This window comes from Balearica regulorum, chromosome 1, assembly GCF_011004875.1.
Source record: "Balearica regulorum gibbericeps isolate bBalReg1 chromosome 1, bBalReg1.pri, whole genome shotgun sequence".
Taxonomy (NCBI): Eukaryota; Metazoa; Chordata; class Aves; order Gruiformes; family Gruidae; genus Balearica; species Balearica regulorum.
Genome location: NC_046184.1, coordinates 79,174,244 through 79,194,003, shown reverse-complemented (window position 1 = coordinate 79,194,003; position 19,760 = coordinate 79,174,244). Strand labels below are relative to the sequence as shown.

General features: G+C 39.1%; 1 protein-coding gene across 1 annotated transcript in view; it reads right to left on the bottom strand.

Moving 5' to 3' along the window:
* LOC142602812 (uncharacterized) overlaps nucleotides 1–4,324 on the bottom strand; it is a 119,281-nt gene extending 114,957 nt beyond the window's left edge. The window contains exon 1 of the mRNA XM_075760517.1: nucleotides 3,964–4,324. Within this exon, the coding sequence (XP_075616632.1) occupies nucleotides 3,964–3,980 (17 nt within the window). The 5' untranslated portion in view covers nucleotides 3,981–4,324. The remainder of the gene's footprint in view (nucleotides 1–3,963) is intronic.
* Between the last annotated feature and the right edge of the window lie 15,436 nt (nucleotides 4,325–19,760).

Below are 19,760 nucleotides of genomic sequence, written 5' to 3'. Positions count from 1 at the left end.
AGGAGTCAAAGAAAAAACAGTGGAGTCAGAAAGCCTTGACAGAAAGCAAGTTTAGAAAAGCCTGTGTCCAGAGCAAAACAAGCACCTAAGGAAAACCAAAAAAGTTCAGCATGTATAAGCTACCTGGAAATAGAGTACCATATTGTCATGTCATATGTTTATCAGATCTTCCCACTGACTTCAATAGGAACACCCTGGTTTTATGCATGATAGATTATGCAAGCATAGCATATCCATCAGAAAAAAGAAAAAAAAAGGTAACAAAATTTCTAGACACAGAAGTAGGAGGACAAGGACAATCTGAGTATTGAGAAAAGCTTTGTAATAGGTTGAGGCAAAGAGGTACCTTCTCTGAAAAACAAAAGCACTGAAAACTGAAACAACTAGAACAAAGAATATACTTAAAAAGTAATATTTAAAAATGGAGATTAGGAGCATAAGGACTGAACCAAAGACATAAGGACAATTTATTGACATACATTAGAAGCAGGAAGACTGCACAATTGTCTGGCAAGTCTGAAATAGTACTGGGAAACAAAGGGAGTGAATAAAGAGGAGGAAAAACACTGCAGAAAAGATAATGGCAGATTATGACCTTGAGATATTTAGTCATGCAAAAGAATAAACTCACCCGTTCTCACCCTGTATGACCATAGTAGTATTTCTTGTTAGCTAGGTTCCTGATCTGGGGTACATATTTAAAAAAAAAAAAAAAAAGCTGTATACCCACTACATCTTCCAGTGGAAACTCCAGCTTATACCTCCTAGTCTTTCATTTTCCAGTTCTCTTCCACCTTCACACCAGCCAACAGCACTCTCCCTCCAAGATGGGAAGCAAAAACCACACTCTAGAAAGCTACGGAATAAGATGTCCCTTCTCTTGAACAAGAAAACAGAGGAAACAATGACTTTGTGACACAAAATTCTTGCACAGGCCATTTTTTTGGGGGGTGGGGCAATATTGACCCTACCTCATATTCCTGGATACATCTCTCTCATCTCATGATGCCCAGAAATCCTGACAGGCTCAAAGGTACCTTTTAGCTTAAAAAGAAGTTATCAGGCTTAATACAGGTGGAAAAATCAATGATATTCAAATGATCAAATTGTCTCCTTTGGTCCCTCTAGACAGCAAATCCCACTAAACAATTCTTTTGCAAGTAAAGGGTGAAAGAACAGCAGATACCAAGCCAGAAAGTGCTGAAATAACTGGATAGATTAAAAGGCAAGCCATTCCGAGAACTAGATACACATGCAGGAGTTCTGAAGCAGCTCAAGATTGGAGGTAGGGTTTCCTCCTATCAGGAATGAAAGGATAGCATTCCTCAAAAATAGCCACAAATGATGATCCCAATTACATGCCAATGAATTCTAGCATTTAGTAAACTGTCTGGAAGGCTACTTTAAAAGACTATAACTTTAATGCCTAAGCAGAGATTACATAATGGAAAGAAAACCAGCATTGCTAACATAATGAAAAATATGTCTTTTTTAATTTGGAGTGCCTCCACAGAAGAAATTATTATTTATTTGGCCTTTCAAAAGGGCTTTGATAATGTGACTCATAAAGACCATAAAGAAAACAGTAATCATGACTGGAAGTTGGAGTCATGATTAAAAAGGAGCTAAGTGGCCAAAAATAAAATGTAGGAATAAAAAGACATTTTAAGAAGAAAAAGGTTAATAGTTGTTGCCTGCACACACCATGCTGGTATCAGCTTTTAACTTTGGTTAGCGGTCTGGAAAGATCAGCTGTAAAACAAAGCAGCAAAACTGACAAGTAAGGGGAATGCATCTGGGTTACTACAGGGTTTAACAAAGTCCGAGTGAATGTGAAACACCGTAAGTTTTTTGGGTTTTGGGGTTTTTTTTATAATTGCTAAGGAAATCATATTGCAACATTCTCAGTAAAGGGAAAAAGACCTGGGTGCCATCATAATGAAAGCTTTCACATATCTGCAGTAATGTCAAGTAAGCCAAGTTTTACAATGTGTGCAAAAAACCCACAGAATATAGTATTGAAAAAATTACCTTTCTAACAGATATCTGCCAGGAAAATACCTTCATGGAGAATGCTATCTGCAGTTCTTTTTACCTTACCTCATTAAAACTACAGAAGTAACAGGAGTGCAAGGGCAGGTGACCAAAATGATTTGACTTACAAAAAGACTGCCATATACAAAGACAGAAAGTGATTAAACTATTTATGTTAGTGAGCACATAAGCAACAGGGAACGCAACAGAGATACATACTGTCAAAATCAGGAATTGTAGTCTGACTTTCTCACCAACTTCCAGTATTGAATGGGAGATTATTCAGTTAAATTAAATAAGCGGTAAATTCAAACTATGGGAATATAGTATTTGACAAAGTGCAGGCTGAGCATGTGAAAATCAGCACCACAGTCCATCATTAAGGGACATCAGTGGGATTCTGAAAGAATACAGTTCTATTCATAGCCTACAAAAATAAAGTGTTAAATGGGATTGTTTGCTGGAAAGACCGTAAAGACCTTGCGCAAAGCCAGGATAAAGGCTTTGGCCAAGGGATCTAGCTGGCCCACTTCTGACAAGGACAGGGTATTCCAAAAGGATCAAACGTTGGTTGTCTTCGCCCTCCGTTCTCTTACCAATCAACCCTTTGTAAGAACTGTCCGGGCAGACTTAGCATTCATTAGACTGTGGATCTGATCCAATGCAGTAATTTCTACTTTTAAATGTTTCCTATGGCCAAAAGCAATGGCAAAAAATAGACAAGTTCACTTTAACTGAAATGAAATCATTTGTCCTCTAAGCTAGCTACTGTGCCCGATACGATGCTATCAATGCACCACCCAAACTTCACAAAAATACTTAAAACCACATACGTTTACTTTGCCACCTGCTATTCCCCTCCCTGCAAATAATTAGCAAGAACCTGAATTATAAGACATTCTTTTACTATACAAATGTGTTTCCTTGTTTTATTATCTTTTTCCCCATCCACGCATCATTACTTGCAAAAACCATTTAATAATTATAAGAGATTCCAAGATGTGTGTCAGATGCTGGGATACTGCCACTCGTATGGTGGTTTGCTACACTTAGCCTTCAGTCTTGTGGCTAGCGATTCACCCAAACTCTGATAATACCTCACCACAACCCACACGCTGCTGCTCTTCAAAGGAAAACAAGGATATATAATTAAGAGATGATGAGCTTATATATAAGACAAGAGATGAAGGAGCAGATTCAGTAACCACACCTGTGAGTGGTTATACTACTGAAGAAGTTTCTTCAGCTCCATCTTCACTCACAGTACCAGCAAAACTCATACATTTTGAAACAGATTTGCAGCAGCCACATGTCCAGCAGCAGAGACAAAAAAACCCACCAACAGCTGTCACATCAATTATACAGAATTACGATTGCAAATAAGCATTATTAAAAAATAGTCCTTGTTACAAATGTGGACAATGTCTTAAAAAATATATGAAGTTTTACTGGAAATACCATCAAAATCTCATCCCATAAGAACTGTTACCTGAAAACATTCTTAAAGTCTCAGTCCAACCTTTTGTGATCCTGTAATTGCCATCATAATATAATGCACTATAGATGAAAATTTCTATGTGTATATGTGCTAGTTTAGGGGCTAATGCTGCAGCATACTGCATGGAAATAAAAATCAAGAAGTGGGTATAGAGACATTCTAGAGTCTACAGGATCAGTCCCTTGTTGCATATTCAGAATAAAGAAAACATCAAACCACTTTCCTTATTACTCTATAAAGTTGGAACTCGTTTTTGTGGGTTTTGTCATGATTACTGAAAGAGTTGAGAAATTCAGGGCAAAAGATGATGTGAATAAAGCCACCGAACTCAAGTAAAGACAACTGACCATCCTTCACAAATATGCATTAAAAAATAATAGGATTACATGCTTATTTTAGTTCTGATTAAAAAATAAATATTTTTGTTTTACCTAAAAGAAGTCTTCATTTTGTCATGATGAAGGACCGCATCTCCAGAAGCTAGTGCCCGTTTGCATGGCCAGATCCTTTCAGCAGCAACCACACCCTCCTCTTCCTCATTTTTTTCCACTGACCATGAAATACTTTCTAAGCCAGGCCCTGAAAAAAAAAAAAAACCAAACCATTTTTAACGGACACCAGATACTACATTGCAGATTTAATTAGGCAGATTAGAAACAAATAAATATATTTGCACTCATATATTTGTATTTTCTGTTTCATTTCAAACAAATTTGGTAGGCCTGATTTGGCTCTCTATTCCAATCACAGGAAACACCATTCAAATGTGTTCTGTATTGACAGCAGACTCAAGCCCTCTGTCTCCTTTTAGAATTTAATATAAAACATTTTCCATTGGCACTGGAAAAATTCACAAATCACAGGCTTTTTTTGTATCTTCGGACAAGCCTGTGTATTTTGTAATAGTAACAGATGTCAACCCAAGGCAAGCTTAGAAAGACGTTCCAGAGGTTGTCCCTTCAGTCCATGGGGTTCTATGGATTTGAAACTCTGACGGATCTGTTTAACTCAGGGTTTATTTTTGAGGAAAAAAAAAAAAAAAAAAAAAAAAAGAAAAAGAAATAATATTTGAGTAAAACTTTCCCAGCTTATGTATCACTCATAACCTCACCCAGACGATCAAATGATTTGGATCACAGTATCTTTAGCACAGTTAATAATGATACTGCATAGCGAGTATCACCCAAAATGTCCTTATTATATTTCAGATTTACAATTATATCAGATTATAGTTCAGATAATACAATTTATTTTATCAGTAATTCAGCAGTACATAGAACTATATGGAAAATTATTGTTGCTATAAACTGTTTTGCATATTGTATCATCTGCTGGCTTTAATTCATTATTTAAATGACACTGTAATTATACTACATTTCATATTCTATTTAACCAGAGAATATTGAACATGAATACAAAGTACTAAACTCAACTTTTTCCAGTATCTCAAAAAAGACCCGCTTATTTTCAAATAACCAGCTCCAGCATTCAACAGCAAAGCAAAAATACAGTGTTTAGGGTTCAGCAACTTAAGCTCAATTTTTTTGCAAACAACTGCACAAAGATATTACCGTTCAGCTATCATTAGGACTGTGAAATTAATATTAAAATAAGCTGCTTGCTTATTTAAATTTTAGAACTAAATATGTAACCTGAATCCACAGCTTCATGCTATTATGTTTGCTGAAAGAGCAAACTGATATTAAAATAAAAACATTAAGGTTATATTGAGATGTGTGTTAGGGGATGACAACATGTATTACAGATAGTATATTAAATAATGCCAAATCCAAAATAATTTCATAATCCCAGCATCTACATATTTATTCATGTACGATTCCACACCCACAGAAAAATGCTCTTAAAAGTAAATTATACACTTTTAGTAGGGATGTTAACAATTTCATACAGCCCTACATCCTAATAGGTTTCCATATAAAATTTTGAAATCTCAAAGCCTGCATAATGCAGGGTTAGATAAAGTACATATGCTGTATTTCGCACATATATTAAAATACAATTAATTTGCAGAATAATATCAATAATATAGTATTTGTAGACATGTTTATTCACGCAGAAATCTTTTTTCTTTCAACTGCAGAATATTAGGGGATAACGTGTACCTTTCACCATACTGGAGTGCTCGGTTATACAATACTGACTTAAATCCAAACACACAGTAGGGGAAAATGTTAGCATGTATTTTACTGGTCTGTAACAGTCACCCCGCAAAGCCCTTCCATCCACATATTCCATGTCAGAAAAGCACACTTACTTCAGACTGTTTGCATTTGTATTTATAAATGTGCTCTGCAAGAAGGGGAGAAAACAGAAATCCAAGGGTTAACAGAAGAAAAAAAAAAAAACCCAAACAAAACAACAAACCACAACACCAGAATCCCCAGCCATACTGAAGACCTTGCAAAAAAAGGAAAATGTTCAGCAGATAACAGCCTAACAAAAAACGAACAGAGAATTTAGTGTCTCGGTATTGCCTGGATACCAGCTTGGGATTTAGGCAGCCTTGGATTACAAGGACTATTCCCTTGAAAATCTAGCCCACAGTTTTCTGTTTTCTACCAATACTGCATCCAAACTGTGACTAAAAACCTCATTATGCTTCTCTGGCACTATCTGAAGCAAACATATTGTACAATTTTATGTGGTACCTAAAAGCGGAGGGAAAAAAAGAGGCTATTTTCTCTACCGAACGGTAATGAAATGACAAACAGCAAGTTCCCTGCAAAAACCTGCATGATCAGTAAATGGTTTTTCCCCTCTTTTCCTTCTGTGATATGCAACAGGTGACAAAATACAGCCCCCAACCTCCAGCTTTAAAAAAAAGAAAATTTACTTAGTCTACATCTATCATATAGTTGGTTTGGGGTTTTGTCTTTTCCCCCCCCCCCCCCCAATTAAAATTTAATGAAGAGGTTTAACTGGGCCTCTACATTGGCTTCAGAAAGTAAATCCCTTTCTTAATATTCATTTGTAGATTGTAGATGTTTCATTTAAAAAAAATACAGCCCTCCCAGTTACAAACAATAACCAGTGGCTTTAGGTAATAATCTAGTATTGACAGATCTTAAAAGAGAAAACCCAAGCTGCATTTTTAAAGGAACTGCATGCCTCAAATACTTCACTACAATCTCTTTGTCCAATAACTTGCTAATTGATGTTAAATACACAGATGAATTATGAGGCAATAACCTCTAATTTTCTTAGCTCTTACTCCAGACAAACATATTCTGATTTATGAATATGAAATATTTAATTTGCTGTTCATGGCACTCAAACAGTTAATCTAATTTATGAAAAGTAAGAATACCACATTAAAGATTCCTGCTATTTTATTCTTTAAGCTTCATCACTTCAAAAGCATTTTTCCTACCTATTATTATTTAGAAATATTCTTCCTTTGCGCACTGGATATTTTACTATAGTTCAGGAGGCCGTATCAGTGACACGATTCCTTTGCCAGTCTCCATGCTACTCATTAAATAATTGCACTCCCATACATACACACACAGCTGGTCAAGTGCAAGAAATTACTTTGCTGCTACATCTCACGTACTTCCACAGCAAGCCTTGGGGAAAAAAAAATATCACAAGGCTACAAAAATTATCAGCTTCTATCACTGTCCATTTCTTGGATCTTATATTGCTCACACAACATTTCTAAAGCAATGGTATGCTGTGCTGTTGCAGTACACCTGTGTCCCTTCGAGCGAAAAACTCCATCACAGCAAGCTAAAAACATTTCCATTCTGTTAACACCCATTTCTCAATTTGCAAGCAATTGAAAAGAATCTTTCTTTAAAGACACTATTTCCTGAAATATTTAAATGCTTTCAAAATAGTTTTCTATTTGGAAAGCTTTGCGATGTCTTCCCTTTATAAAAATACAGCTCTGCAGCACCAGTGAAGAGCACCCAGTAGAGCAGATGGTTAAAATTCTGCATCATTTTTAATAGCCTTAAGAGAAAGCACTGCCTTTTTTCAGGGGAGGGCGGCGGGGGGGTGGAGGAGAGGAGAGGAAAAAAAGCTGAGAACAGCAATTTGCAGCCTTTTTTTTTTTTTCCCCTCCCTTTCCTTGACAGCAGCTAGCCACGCCTCAGTCTGGCCCTTCCTCCAACCTCTGCTAACCTAAAAACCAGCGCCAACCTGGCAGCAGGCCATATATTCAAAAGTAAACATTATTCTCCTGTCATTTTCCAGTGGTGTTTATCATATCCTCATCTCCCCCTCACCCCCTCTGTCGCTGTAGCTGAAATCCCTCTCTTTGCCCCGGTTTGTTTCGCTTTGCAACTACGTCAAGACATCAAAGCCACGTTCTTATCTAACATGGCAAACTTGCAAAAACGCGTTAGAGGGATTTTACCTTCACCCAGTGAAGCAGCAGACTATTTTGGAGCGGGAAAACCAAAGTCAGGCGTATCTGTACGTATTGCTGTCCCGCAGCACTGGATGGTACGTTCCTCTCCATCACTACTGGAACGGGCTCTTCCTGACACAATGCATAACGCTGCCTTCAAAGCCTGTAGCTGCCGTTAGAAACCTGGCTTTTGCTTCCACAGCTTTTCCATTTTCTCATTTAATCGCTACAGGAGTGTTTGGAAAAATAAATAAATCAATCTGTGAGCACTAGTGAGAACGCACATACAGCACTGCACCTGACTCTTTGTTATCCCTCACCATTCATTCCCTGTCCCTTCCGCTCCTCTCTTCCTCCTCCCACCTTGGACTGCTCCTCATTTATAAAGGCTCAAAAAAAAAAAAAAAAAAAAAAAAATCCAACCCAGACTAATTAAACTAGTTGCCCGCTTCTGTTTTGTTGTTTGGTTTGTTGGGTTTTTTCGTTTTTTTTTTAAACTAGTCATACACTACATTGAATGGATAGCTGTCATACCGGCAGAAAAAGCAAAGAGAGAGGAAGGGAAGAAAAAAAAAAAAGGAGGGGGCTTACAAATAAATAAATAAATAAATAGAGAGAGAGGGATGCTGCCGCTTGAATCCTCCGAACCATCCCCTGCGGCTGGGTGCCGGCGCTGAAGAGAGGAGAGAAGAGCCGCTCCGCTCCGTCCCGCCACGGGCCGGGACGCGGAGACTAACCATCGGCCATGTTGTCCGCGTCGCCCGCCACCTCCTGCCCCGTCTTATCGGGTGAAGGAGCTGGCAGCGTGCCAAGCCGCCTGTCGCAAGGCGGGTGTCAGCCGAGGGCAAAGTTTATTGTTCGGCGCTGTTATTTCTATCTCGCAGGACGGGTGTGTGTGTGTGTATTTTTATTTATTTTCTTGTTAAGAGACGTGCCCCCCCCCCGGGCTCATCAGCAGCCCGGTCCAGCGGGAGGCAGCGGCTGAGGAGCGCCCACACGGGAGCAGGTAGCGCAGGCTCGGGGAGTTCGCCCCTCAGTCTCACACACACACACACCACCACCACCACCACCCCCCCCGCTTCTTCTCTCTAGGCGCTGTAAAGTACAAATAACGTGGAGTGGTTTAGTCAAAACAGTCATGTGCAAGTAGCCTGGCAAACAAAAGCCTTTATTTATTTATTTAGCTTGCGCATAGATAAGGAGGAGCCTTTGTGCACATAAATTTCACACACATCAGAAAGGAGATGCCATGCTGCTTTTCCGCGGGCTGACACAGCTTGTCTCGAAACGCCACAGGACAGCCTGGAGGCTCATTAATAATTGCGAATGGCTCGCCATTTCCATATTTAAATTGTGAAGCAGCGTATGATTAATTAAGAAGGGGAAAAAAAAAAAAAAAAGGCGAAAGAGGAAAGGCCTGCGCTCGCTGTCCAAGCTGACTCGCCCAGAAAAGCTGCCCGCTTTAACTCCTTCTTTCCCACGCGTTTTGGGGTCCGCCGGGGGCTCGCAGGATGCCTCCCCCCGGGCTGGTGCCTGGGAACTCGGAGTGAATATTAATTCTGCTATTTTTGTGTAGTTAGGCAACCACGTGAGTTCTTTTGCGAGGCTTTGAATAGCCACAAACTAATGAAGAGAATTTGCTGCAATCCACTCATCATTAGCTTTTCATTTCGGGGGAGAAAAAAAAATTGCTTATAAATTTTAGCATGATTGTAAATTAATGTATTTTCATGCAGCGAGGTTAAAAGAATATTTACAAAGTTATTTATATAAAGAAATATTGCAATTAAAATCCAGTAAGATGTGTAATTTCAAGTCATCTGAGTGCTCCAAACTATGAAAATATTTCACATTGAAATGCTGTGATTAACTTGCACCAGACTCTCAGATCCTCAAACATAAATGAAGACGAGTAATAAATATGCTGTATACAGTAATCAAAATATTTAACAATTTATCAGAGAGCTTAAACTTCAGATTATTGTTTCTCCGGAGTACTTAGTTCTCAGATCTAACTGTAACAGATGCTGGAGATGATTATTTTTTTTTTGTCCGAAGGGAAAGGCTGTATTTCTGCCTACTATTTAGTTACTGACATATTCAGTAAGATTTACTCAATGGAAATTCAAGCTGTGAAAACCCAGGCACAGCACCCAGCCCTCCCCCCCCGCCGTGAGTAAGGAGCATGGAGGTTACGGGCTCCTTCTGGGCTCGGGGGGGGGGGGGGGGGTGTGTGTGTGTCAACTTGGACGTCTGTCTACTACTTGGGTCCTTTACTTTGAGCATCTGCCCCGTCAGGGCCCGGGGCGTCGTTTCGGGGCAGCCGGGAGGGCGCTGGGTCCGAGGGCCCGGAGCGTCTCGGGGCGGTAAGGAGGGCGCTGCGCCAGAGGGACCGGAGCGTCCCGGGGCGACTGGGAGGGCGGCGGGCCAGGGAGCGGGGCCGCGCAGCTGCGGGCACACGGACGCCTGGCGCGGCCGCGGGTCCGGCCCGGCCTCACGTGACCGGCGTGATTCAGCAGTCTGCCGTCATCATGGAAAAGGGAAAAAAAAAAAAAAAAAATCTCCTCGCCGCTCTGCCTGCTCTCGAGATGCTGTTGCTGTCCTTATTCATTGTCCTGCCCATCCCCAAACTCGCGGGTTTAACCCTTTTATTTTTGCAGTCCTTCCCTTGTTTTAAATCCAGTTATTCCAGAATTTCATCTGTATGAGGTTATTTACCTTCATTTAATCTTCAATTTCCTTGGTTAATATTTAGTATTGCACGGCACAAGCAAAGACTTACAGTTCTGTCTTCAAATGAGCAGTTTATTTGACTGGGGATGTGCAAAGTAGATGGACCGTGCACTAAACTAACTGTTTTTGTTAAACCAGTTTGACTTATTAAAAGCCTTTTTTTTTTTTTTTTTTTTTTTTTTGCGGAGTATGAATTCTGGCTATTACTTGTCAGGTGGCTCCAACAAGCTGAGTTTATTCAGGTATGAATTAGGCTTGTTATGCTTTAATCCCCTTAGTATGGTCAATTTGCAACCCGGTACCAAGTTTGTCCTGACGAGCTGTAATCGCATCGGTATTATTGAGCATATTAATGAATGTTCTGAGCAAGGACAGAAAGGAAGGGCTGCAAAATGAAACAAAATCATTTACAGGGCCCCAGTTTTAGTTTTAGGACCCTAATACCATCTACTAGATGCTTGGTATTAGAAAGAAATTTCCCCCATCTGCATATTAATTATATGCACGTCTAGCACAGTCCCTCAGTTTCCTCTAAAGCATTTGGTAACTGCTCCAATGAAAGAGACTGGGGAGAGAGCTGAAACACCAGTGGTCTGATCAGACATGACAAATTTGTGTGTTTTCCTTCCTGCTACCAACATTCTAGAAGAGTTTTTCCTGGGTGTAATCTGTTTATCCTTGTAATATGTGAAGCCATATTGGGCAATTTACCAAAATCATTCTGTAACTACCACCATCAAGAAAATTTTCATCCCCTTCACAGATTAGAATAAAGTCTATTCTGCCGTGCAATATGAAGAGCAACGTGTTATACCCCAAATGTTTTGCATTTGAGTTGGCATTTAAAAGTAAACAAACACAAAATACACTGAGCAAATCCTAGCCCATTTAGGGTTACAAAGGTAGGCCTAAACTATTTAGATACCTATTTGTTTTTACAGGCTACAGAATTCTTTAGAGGATGTAATCTTTTAGCTATAAAAATGTTAATAAATGCTTGGTTTAAAATGAATAAAAAGCTTGCTGTTCTCCCTTACAAAGTTTGCTAAGTGTAGTCACATGAACAAATACCAAAGATTTTGTTAAAACAAGTGAAAGTTGGCATATGCCAAAATGTTCTTTATTATCAATGTTCCTGTATATTTACTGCTCTTCTCTTGTTTAAAAGAGCACGATGTTGTCAGAGCTAATACTAACCAAGGTCAAACATACACAGATGTATGTTTCATACCAGTAAGACTTTAATTTCTCATTTCTAAAATATTTTTTAGAACACATGTATATATGTTTTTAAAATAATTAAAGGTATTCTGAGGGTGTTAAAACTGGGAAGTCACTAACAATTTTAGTATTTGTTTTCTCATTTCTAACATACATGTTCAGATACAGACTTCCCAGTATTATGAAGCTTATGGGAATTGGCTGCTGATTCCAAACTCAACATGCTTACTTCAAATGATCTCTCTATGCTTTGTAGCTCAAAGGAGTATGAGGAACCTGCACAGTTGTATCTTGCTAAATTCTAATGGAAAAAATACTCCCTTAAAAATCTTCTCTACATTATTAAATGATCCAAAATATTATAGGTGGGGCTAGCACAACTGCCAACTGTTACAATTGCCAGATACCTCCTAATATAAGACTGCATTTTCAGTTGCTTAAAAACTTTGCCAAACTTAAACTGTTTGGCTGAAAATTTCCCTCACCAGGTGTGTGCCTCAGGGATAACTTACTTGAAAATCTGCAGCCAAACAGCTTAGACCTTTCCAAGAAAGAGCCTATCGGAGCATCAATCGTTTGGTCCATACTGCCAAATTACAGAAACCTTTTCCTTGAGAAGCTCCCGCATCCCCAGGTTTGGAGCAGAGATTAGGACGGGAGGTAGCCTGTTTTTAGGGAAGTGGGGTTTGCCACTTCATTCTAGACAGGCTGTAAATGTTTGAAAACTTCAGTTCCTGTACACTCGCTAGGGACTTGCTGAAGTTTAATAGGAAAAATTCCCAAAGATGTCACTTTTGCTAAACATGCTGCTGGTTCTCACAGCCATCCAGGTTGATGAGATGGCATATAAAACCACCACATGCTCTACACCAGAACTACGTAATTCAGCCCTGTAATTGCTGAACTAGGCTCAATCAGAGACACTGATCTGGGTGCCACGAAGCATGCGTCTTTGGCTCTTAATATCTCTCCTGCTTGCATCCAGACAGCATAGTGGAAGTTGTGTGATTTCAGTATGGAAGAACTAAAGATATTAAACCAGAATAGAAGAAAAAGAAGGGACAAAGACATCAGTAAACCGACAGAGCCTGGCAGAGCAATGGAGGCCGGTTGGGAGCAGATTTTCAGTCTGAGGAGGGAAGCTAAAATTATTTGCAAAAAGTAACTGGACTTCTTGGCTGGGGAAGCAAATGGGAGTAGGTAGAAAAGAGTGCTGAGAAGCCAGGACATTGTCAAGAGAAAAGAGGGAATCACCAACAATTCTGTGTTGTTTCTCTATGGAGGTGCTTTAAATAGAGAATTATCTTCTTATTGCCATCATTTGGCTCAAGGAGCAGGGCACTGTGGGATGGCTCAAAATATTCCACTCCTCCTGATGACTCATTTGGATGTTAGTAGACTGCTACAAGATAAAAATCTCTGTTTATGCAGTTTGCTTTTAACCCCCCTAACATGCAAAAAATGACATGCACGAGCACGTGCATTCACACACACATACACTTGCATACGCATGTTAAAACTATATTAAAACAAGGGTTAATCTTGTTCAAACAGGATTAAAGGGTGCAGAATCAAACAGAAAAAATAGGAATAAAATCTACCATGCAGCAACACTTCTTGTATACTGCCGTTGTATGATACAATTCTCACTCAAAGGCCTGTATTCCATCTATTCTGCTGGGTCCCAGCTTCATTAAATGGATTGAACAAAACAATGCCCATATTAGCAGCTACTCTATTTTGTATTCTCCTCACTGAACAACGTGCAGCCCCATGTCTTATTTACTGGATGCTTCTCAAACTACCTACTGAATTACAAGGTTTTCCTGTGGCACTTCTTACTGTTACGGTCCTTGAATGCTACGTGCATATCCATTAATTTATCTTCACAAAAATCCTGTGAGCTGAAGGAGAAATACTACCTTTAAAGGTAAGAATCTGGCAAAAGTATCCATCCATTCTGGGTACCCAAACCGAGAGATGAAGAACCTGGCTTTTCAAGTTACTTGGCTTTATAAAGTACCGCATACATTGGCATTGTATGTTGACAGCACCTTTCCCCTAGATTTCACTGGCAGTGGCAAATGCTTGCCATAGTTCACAACCAAATGAGAATACGAGGAGCCAAAGTTAACAGACTTATAATTTGAGCGTGTTAAAAAACAAAAGTGAAATACCTGACCTAATGCATTTCTGCCAAATACACACACCTCTTCCACAGGCAGTTTTAAAGCAAATAATACCATGCATTAGGGGGCTACATTACATTTCCCATTATCCCAGTTTAATGAACTTAGCATTATAGTATCAGAACACAATAGAAAATAAAATCAATTTTGAAACCTATTTTCTATCATTTAATATCTTCGGTTTAAGTATCTGTTAAGATTTGGGGGAGGTTTGACTCATAAGTTTTGAACTGTGGAGCTGGCAATACCAGTAACGCCTTAGGGGGAGGTGTAATGCATTGCTGAGCCTCCTCTTTTTTTGTGTTTGAGTGGAATACAATATGCACGGGTTATGATTCACAGTACCTGATGCCTGCTCGGTGTGTCCACATGGACTGACTCAGGTGTTCTGAACCGAGGGCAAGCGCTTGCACTACCAAGAGACAATCAGAAATACTTGCCAGGCCAAAGCACCAGCAGCTTCCCTAGTAATTTCTCACAAAAGGAAGACTGAAAGACCACAGAGAATGGCTGTTTCTTTTACGCTACTGCAGGTGGGAGGATACGTGGTCAGAGCAGCAGGGGGAAGGCCATAGGCTAGGACAAGAGGAAACGGCCTCAAATTGCTTCAGGGGAGGTTTAGGTTGGATATTAGGAAAAATTTCTTCACTGAAAGGGTAGTCAGACATTGGAACAGGCTCCCCAGAGAGGTGGTGGAGTCACTGTCCCTGGAGGTGTTCAAAAAGCGTGTAGACGCGGCACTTCGGGACATGGTCTAGTAGACGTGGTGGTGGGTTGACGGTTGGACTTAATCCTAGAGGTCTTTTCCAACCTTAAAGATTCTATGATTCTATGATAGTGCTCTTACTGGAAAGTCTGTCGATATCAGAGTTTGTTGTTATTTCAGATGACTATAATTCTAGTAGCACTTTGCTCAATTTTTCTGCATTTTCTGAATTTTCATGCTTGTTTCTTGGTTTCAATGGTTTTGAAGAGAGCCTAGAGGTGAAAATAATTACTCAAAGAAACCTGTATAACATGAACGCCAACATTAACTTTTACAGGCGTCCTTGAGACACTCCCAATTGCAGTGCTGCTTTACCCTAGCTATGGAAGCAAAACTTTTAAGTGAGATAAATCAAAAAATCATGGGAAACATGACTTGTGAAGTTAACCATGAGGGTATTTGAAAAGAAAATTGTTTTTCAAGGTGAATGATTTTGTAAAAGCTCACTGCAAAGAGATCTAACCATAAATACCTTTTTCATAACAAGAGGAAACCTTGAGCACCAAAAGGCAGGCAGGGTCTTTGGAAGAATAAGCTTCTACATCATAGCATAATGACGCACACAGCAAAGATCTTGAACTACAGTGTGGTCAGATGACAGTTCCCAACAGGAGACGCAGTATGCTTTAGGGAAGCAGCAAACGGTTGCCTGAAGATACGCAAGACACAAACTACTCTCAAACTATGATGATAATGGGCAAAATGTTGATAACATGGTTTCTAATAGAAGGACCAGCATCTTCTCAACAGAATAGTGATGACCATTTGGGGTGAAATGTTCTCAGTACAGTGCTATAATCTGAAACCAACCTTGCTCAGGGCAAGTTTGACCAAGGCTGAAAAAATGATTCCAGGAGAGAAACAGTTCAGATAGTCCAAACAGAATCTGTAAAACACTCAAGTATAATTTTGAAGGCACTCTTCTGATTCTTGTCTTAGCGCAGGACTCCTATACAACTTCTCAAGAAATGCACTCATAAAAAACTATGCTAAAATCACATTCTGGAATTCTAGCTGACCTACATGGGAGAAATGTCCCAAACCAACTCAGATTGTTGTCTAGTGTGTGAACATTTTCAATGAAAAAAACCCCACTTTAAAATGAAAGCAGCTCTTTCATTTTCTTACAGAAGGTTCCCAAATGTGGTTCCCAAACAGTCAACTGCAGTTTATACTCTAGATAAAAGTCATAATATTCTTATCTAAGCTGTCTAAGAACAGCATTCACATATTGTGGAACAAGACATACACTCCTAGGAAGTAAGGCTGATAGCCTAGTAGAAAAATAGTGGAAGAAGTGGAAAAAACCCCCAAATGGTGCCTGTTCAGTGAATTAAAAAGGTTAAAATCAACCATCCAGAAATTTAAACTGATCTAGTTAAGTGTTAACTTACTTCCTAGCTTTTGTTTCTTTTTCTCACAACATTCATTGTTATTGAAACATGGCTTTTTGTTTATGAATTTACTTCTAGCATAGGACTGCTTGACAAGCAATGTTTATGCATTTTGTCATATGTCATTAGTTTCTTCCACGTAACTAAGCGTGCTGACACTAAAAGATACCTTCCACATTTTTTAGTCTAAACAGATTAACTTTTGAATTATTTTTAAATGAAATAAATAATGAAAAATGGGGTGGAGGAGTGAAATCAATGTTAATTCAATTGCATTTTTAAGGTTATTCTGACATTTGAAAAAGTGGCCAAGCACATTCTGCCTGCTTGTTTTCATACACATCTGTCAGAAATTCAGGCATAAGCTTGTATGGGACTCCTAGTATTGTGTGTGTTGTAAAATAAATCTGTATTGGTCTGCTCCCAATCTAAATACACTTGTGACTAAAGCTCTCACATGCAGATATAAATCTAGCAAATCAAAATCTGTTTCCAGGAGCTGTAACATACTGAATTTATATACAAAACCTAACAGGTGATGAAAAAAAAATACATCAAAGATTACTTTAACTCTACCGTAATATGCTTCTACCATTAGATCTTATTTTATTGAATGATTCATGCCTTATTGGCTTTTCTAGATTTGCTTTTATATTTCCGCCTCGCTATTTTAAGGTATATTATCTTTAATCCAAAAACTGCCATCCTACCTAAACCTACTTAGAATTTTCTATGATGAAATCTCATTCAGTGAAGATTAGTGAGAATTATAGATCTTTCACAGTGCAGTTTGAGGGAACATACCAACCACAGCACCACATAACCCAAAAACCATCTTACCCACCTTAAAATTTTATAATATCAAGATTTAAAGCTACAAAAGATGAGGGATTTTTTTCTTCACTTAGCAAAAATAATAGAAGACACACTGATTTGTGTTCAGCTTGTACGTCATAGCAGAAAGCTGCACAGCTTTCATGTGCTCATGTATTATTTGTACTATGGGCAGAACCTATGAAATGGTGTGCTGTTTCTGTAGAAAGATGCTAACAGGGATTCAAATCTCAGAGCAGAAGGGAGCTTAAAACAGGACAAAACTCATCTGGAACTTGACTGCTTTTTTTGTAGGAAATTCTCCTATTCAGAGCCACCACAGATGTTTTGCCTGGATCTGTCTGCACATGCAATTAGCAGAAAATGAACAGAAAATTGCAATTATTTGGGAAAGACCAGGGTAATTATTTTAAAAAGTAAGCGGAAGCTTTTATATCCAGTACTTTTTGTTCACTTAAGATACAACACCACTCCCCACTTAAAACCTACAAGAAATTTTTTCGCTCGTCATTTAAAGGAAACTGGCATATACTCTGCAGTTTGCAGTTATCAGAACTACTGGGCTTTTCTATTGCAGTAGTGTACAATAACTAAAACTTTGGGCCCAGCTGTGTTGAGTGCTGAGCAAAGACGAAGGCTTTGATTCTCAAGCCTTTAGGGCAATGGCCTTTTTTACAAAATAAATAAAAAAGCAATCTTACATATGTGTAATATACAATCTCAATTTTTAGTTGAAGAAATAACATTTTAAGGGTATTCCTCTGCCATTCAGAGTAGTTAACAGCAGCTACAAACAATTACGTATTAATTAAAAAAAACCACCCATTCTACCTTCAGCATGTTACTGACTAAATTAAATACTTTCCTTTTTTAAAATACATGTAATAGGTTACTCTGAAATCTCCCCCGTCCCCCAAATTCCGAGTTAGTGCGTGATTATGTTTTAAAGGAAAATCTCAATAGGCCTTTTCTACCATAAAAATGTTTAAAAGACAAAATTCTTTAAAAGTATGTTTTCTTACATTGGTAACTACAAAAAATTAAAAAAAAGAACACAACCCTTTAGTTTGGTGCTTGTACTTTGTGTTCTCACACTCACCATATTGAGTTCAGCAATTTTTAAATAGAAAAGCTTAAGATTAAAAAAAAAAAAATCAATGTGTGAGGTTTGTTTACAAAAAATAATCCCAGTATTGCTCAGTTATTCTGTATATATGTAGATGCAGAGCAAGTTCATATTACTTTGAAACAATAGCTTTTGGTCTCGAGATATATTTTAGATGCACAAAAATACTAGCTGCTACAGCACTATGAATTCTTGATATATTGAACAGCAGAGGAAATAGTCCCAGAAACTATGTAAACTGCTTCCAGCCCGAACTTAGCACACTGCTTTTTTGCCAGTATTTCAAAACATGTTTAGCTGAACAAGCATATTTTCGACATTACAACAGGGTGTAATCACTTTTTCATCTGATCTGCTCTTCATGTATGCTTTATTACAAAAAGGTGGAAAGTTATACATGGCAAAATAACAGGCATAAAGAAATTTAAAATAAAAAAGGACTCTAAAATATTTTCCATTCCCCCCCAGTACCCTCCCCAGTAAAACGCATGAAAAACCCTCATGTAAATTATGAGTGCATGACTCACATGGGAGTTTCAGACAGCTTCCTCTTCTAGCATAAGCCTCACTGGGATTCTCTCTCTCTCTCTCTCTCTCCCCCCAGTACTAGCTACTGCATGGTGTATGGATGTTGTTTAAGATGTTTTCTTTCACCTGAAGTGAGCTAAATGGCTTAAGCAGCACTTGAGAAATCGCTCCTTTCCCTCTGCCGCACCACTCCAGCGCCAGGGAGCGGGGGTGTGAAAGCTCAGGCTTCCTAGCAGAGAGGAGAGAGAGGTGCTGGCACCGAGCTCTCTGTCAGGAGGCCTCCTGCCAAAACAGCCCAAACACTCACCCAGAAGTAGCTAACCTTAGAGGACCGCACAGACCATTTATCTGCTGAGGCTCAGAAGAATATTGAAGGTTGCAAACGGGTTACAAAGCAAATGTATTTCAGTATATAACTGACAAGTCTGACTGTCCTCTCCAGTTGATGGCCTTGTTCCTTAGGACTTAAAAGGACTCAGGATTTTGCACAATGAAATGCTTGTTCAGCTGCAAAGGGAAAGGCTACTAAACTGACAAAGCAGAACCCATACGAAGCAAACTACAGACAACAGCTTCCCCACTCTTCTCATTCCAGACTTCAGAGGAGATCCCTTGCTTGGCTGGGGTAAACCTGTAACCTAACTAGAATAAGATTGTTTGACATCACCCTGGGACCTGGGCTGTGCATGGACAGGATTGGAGGCAAATATTACTGTGAGGGCAGGTTTGATGCAGTTCGGTTACCATGCTGGAGAAAGACAGTGTCTGGGCTCAAGATGTCATTCAGTTTAGTCATCTGGTGTGGAAGAGCAGAGCATGTGGTTCTGGAATGCAAGCTCACACTTGTTTCAAAGTCATCTCTGGCTAATACCTAGATGCCTCTATAGTTGAGTCATTTTTTCCTCATTTTCCACCTGTCCTTTGCTAAGCAGAACTCAAACATGCTGAAGGATGGCAACCTGCATGCCCGATTCATGGCAGAGCTTTTGCAGAGCAGCGTGGTAGTGAAGTATCATAGAATCATAGAATGGTTTGGGGTGGAAGGGACCTTAAAGATCACCT